This window comes from Spinacia oleracea, chromosome 3, assembly GCF_020520425.1.
Source record: "Spinacia oleracea cultivar Varoflay chromosome 3, BTI_SOV_V1, whole genome shotgun sequence".
NCBI lineage: Eukaryota > Viridiplantae > Streptophyta > Magnoliopsida > Caryophyllales > Amaranthaceae > Spinacia > Spinacia oleracea.
Genome location: NC_079489.1, coordinates 98,357,040 through 98,361,016, shown reverse-complemented (window position 1 = coordinate 98,361,016; position 3,977 = coordinate 98,357,040). Strand labels below are relative to the sequence as shown.

The window sequence follows — 3,977 nt, the reverse complement described above, 5'->3', positions numbered from 1 at the left end:
AATTAATTTAATAATAAATTTTCGATATTTTGCCCTAAATTTATGAAATTAATATGATTTATTAATTTGTCTATAAATTTGAATTAAAAATTTGAATTAAATTTTCGATATTTTGCCCTAAATTTATGAAATTAAATGTTTTTTATATAATTCGCTCATGGATTTTGCACGCACAAAGCAATGGACGCTACGTGTTACCCTTAAGGGGTGTTGTATAGGGCGGGTGATGGAGCGTCGCCAACCTATCAAATAATAACCTAACTCGGTCTTCCTAACTAAGTAGAAAGGGTAAGAAAGGGTCGAACCCAAGAGAGGCTATGAATCAACCACCAAATGCTATCGGATATAAAAGCTAAGTCAAGTCGGGGGTGTTTTGATTTGTTAAGAGTTCTACACTAATTAGGACAAACTAAGATAATTATAACACTAGTAGAAAAAACCCTTATTGCAGCGGGCTTTTAGACCCCTGTTGCAGCGTACATCGTATGCTGCAACTGGGGGGCCTGCAACAAGTCTGAACTTGTTGCAGCGTACAATGTTCGCTGCAAAAAGTGATTTGTTGCAGCGGGCTTTTAGATGTACGCTGCAACAAGTGCCAAAAAATTGGCAAAATTTTGGACTTGTTGCAGCGTACATATATATGTACGCTGCAAAAGACTCAACTTTTTGCAGCGTACATTTATTTGTACGCTGCAACAAGTCTGAATTACTCAATTTTTTGCAGCGTACATTTATTTGTACGCTGCAACAAGTCTGAATTTTTGCGAAATTTTTTTCCCTTGTTGCAGCGTACAACATATATGTACGCTGCAAAAAAGCACTTTTGGCGGGAAAATTCTAATTTTGTTTAGGGATACCTAGAGTGCCTTGCACCAAATATAGAAACCTGTCAAAACAATAATAGAATAACGCAACCTGTATAACAAATATAAAAACAACAACTGGAGTTTTGTATACTATATATCCCAAAACCAAAGTGCACATATTACATTTAAATATATGTTCCAATTTCAACATAAACATACATTTTAATATAAAATTTATTCTATAACAACTAAACCAACTCGATCAAGCGCGCTAAAGCCAATAATAAATACTTGTTGGTAAAAAACTTAGCCCATTGCTCACGAACCACATCAAATTCCTCGCATAAGGCGCAATCCTCGGAGTGTAGACCTTTACAAAAACAGAAATTTAAATTAAACATTAGATTAAATACAAATTAAATATCACATTTTAACATTCAAGAAACTAATGACAATGTAACTATCTAATGAACTTCCCTAGACATGTCTTACAACAATACACTTAGTTGATAGTTAGAGATTGCTAAGCTCCAGTTACATCCACTTCACAACATTTTGCATGATTACAAAACAGAAGTGCTATGTTCATTTACATTTGCGAAGTTAATCAGCTAGGAAAAGGCTAAGCATAGAAAAACAGCACCACAGAATTAATTTGCAGTTCATCAAACTTGGTCTCAATTAGATAGCGACTCTGAAGTATGAACCAATTGAAATCTTATAACCATTACCTTCAAGCCTTGTCTCCAGATGTTTCCTTTTAGATGTCTTGAGGCTTGTTAGTTTCACTCTAAAACATAAACAGAAATCAAACTAAGGAAACGAAGCTAATGATGAATCGATAGTCCACAGATTGTTAGATTAAGTGTACTCACAAATCTGTCTGAATCTGAGACTCAACATTCTGCAGCTGTGAATGAATTTCTTCGGCAGCAGACACCAGTATTTCTGAGCATTTTTTGTTTGTCACTGACATCATTTTGGTTTTAACCTTTTCTAACTCCAAGCCTAACAACGAAACCACTCTGAAATACCACCAAGAAAAACTAGAATTAAAAAGATAGATATAAATCAGGGTAGAAAAAAGTTCTTTTCAATTTTTTGTTTTTGTTTTTCCAAGACTCCAAGTTTGAGAATGAGAAGAATAACCTGGCCAATCCGTCGGTTCCGTCCTCTGGAATTTCATCCAAGCATTCCGTTAACACATCACCAGAATTGCCCCTTTCTGATAACTCAGAAGAAATTAACATATATAACCAAGTACAAAAGATCAATCCCACTTGAAGCAAAAGACCCTAGCATATAGAAGCACAATGAAAATTACTGAGGTGTACCTTCTGGAGTATACAAAGTAGGACTGATATCAGTAGAGTCAACATCATGACTGCTATGTCGTTTACGTCGGAAGACCACAGGTTTCCGAACAGGCCTACTTCCGTTCTCTGGAGATGAGTGAACAGTTACTTCTGGATACGTTGCCCAAAAAAGTCCATATTTCATGAATAATAAACATAAAACGAAAATTTAAGGCATGCCAAATGTGACCTAAGAAAAAGTCTCGAACTCATACTCCCATTTAAACGCTCACAACTATTAAACTTGATGACGCCTTGAGGAAATCGGGTTCTCCACAAAACCCTTTACAGATGAAGGGCCATGGTATAGACAGATTATTTAGCATTTCCAGACACTAGGCAATCATTCCATTTAGGATTGATGTCAGTCTCATTAGTAACAGATACAAGAAGAATTGCCAGACATAGAGCCTCACAAAAAAGGGGTGGAAAGATTCTCTCAACAATACAAGAGGCCTTCACTCCACTCTGTACATTGTGCTTTACCGTCAAATACTGTGCATCAAATGCTTCCTTCTGTGAATGCCTGATTGAAACACCAGCCTCTTTCATGAATCCACAACGAGATTTGGCAACGGACTCAACGACCACCCCAATGGACATCTTCTGAGATTGGCTACATGGTTGATGATTGAATCCAGAACTCGGACAACAACTCATCTTCTTTTGAACAAATTGCTGATTCGAGACCCTAAACCTGAAATTGGAAAAACAGTTAAGCGAAGAAAAAATTACAACAGCGTCTTTAAAGTACAACCATTAGCTAATCAGGCTCGTCCCTGAGCCAGGCACCCTCCCTTGCCCAGGGAGAAAGGATAATATGATTTTCTAGTACAATTATGAAGTGGGTAAAGACTAATTGAACATTGAACAACACTAAACAAATACAACAAAAAACCAACATAATGTATTTAACAATTTGATACATCATATCAGGCAAAATCTATCATCCCCACATGAGACCAAACACGTAATGGATCTTTAAATTCAAATAAAATCAATAGAAAGTTCCAAAAAACGACACAAAACAGATAAGTGAATAAAGTACACGAGGAAAAAGAAGCTTAGTATATTCCTCTACAAGTCCCCAAATACAATTTCATGAAGAATTACCGAATTAGAGTATGAATAATGCAAACTACAATTCAAAAGAGTCCTATTAAAATCGAAATCAGTTTGTCATCCATGGCTCTTAAAATCTGATCACTAATACACCGGTTGAAACTAATTAGCAAGTATACTTTAATACTAAAATCAGAAAATATAAATCAAAACATGTAGAAACCAACACTAATAACCTACTTATACTTCAATGACGTAGTTGTCTAAATCTGAAAATAAGATCAACTAATGACTACAAATCTAACTTCTAAACTATAAATCTGATTAATTGCTTATCATAATTATACAAGTAAAAATCAGAAACCTAGTTTATACTTAGGGTTTGATGTTAAACTAATCTAACATCATAATCAATCAAGGAAACAGAATGATAAATCTCCGCTACCACCACCGGAAAACAGACGACGGCGGAAGTAGCGGCAGAGCAACAGCAGCATAACAATTTAGCCTCCTCAAATACATCATAATGTATTTAACAATTTGATACATCATATCAGGCAAAATCTATCATCCCCACATGAGACCAAACACGTAATGGATCTTTAAATTCAAATAAAATCAATAGAAAGTTCCAAAAAACGACACAAAACAGATAAGTGAATAAAGTACACGAGGAAAAAGAAGCTTAGTATATTCCTCTACAAGTCCCCAAATACAATTTCATGAAGAATTACCGAATTAGAGTATGAATAAT

At 35.2% G+C, this 3,977-nt stretch overlaps 1 protein-coding gene across 1 annotated transcript; it reads right to left on the bottom strand.

Moving 5' to 3' along the window:
• Positions 1–971: 971 nt before the first annotated feature.
• Positions 972–2,656, bottom strand: LOC130469204 (uncharacterized). Its single transcript, XM_056838158.1, has 5 exons — positions 2,141–2,656; positions 1,956–2,031; positions 1,682–1,831; positions 1,538–1,596; positions 972–1,176 (listed from the first exon to the last, which is right to left on the bottom strand). Exons 1-5 carry the CDS (start codon positions 2,304–2,306, stop codon positions 1,055–1,057), a joined length of 573 nt encoding a protein of 190 aa, XP_056694136.1. The 5' UTR covers positions 2,307–2,656; the 3' UTR covers positions 972–1,054.
• Between the last annotated feature and the right edge of the window lie 1,321 nt (positions 2,657–3,977).

What these genes read in the sequence shown, in the direction of transcription:
- LOC130469204 (XM_056838158.1), bottom strand. Translation starts at nt 2,306, where the DNA reads ATGAAATATGGACTTTTTTGGGCAACGTATCCAGAAGTAACTGTTCAC. An exon ending in TCTCAGATTCAGACAGATTT is followed by an intron (nt 1,597 to 1,681) that starts GTGAGTACACTT and finishes TTTATGTTTTAG; the next exon opens with AGTGAAACTAACAAGCCTCA. An exon ending in TCTGGAGACAAGGCTTGAAG is followed by an intron (nt 1,177 to 1,537) that starts GTAATGGTTATA and finishes GTTTTTGTAAAG; the next exon opens with GTCTACACTCCGAGGATTGC.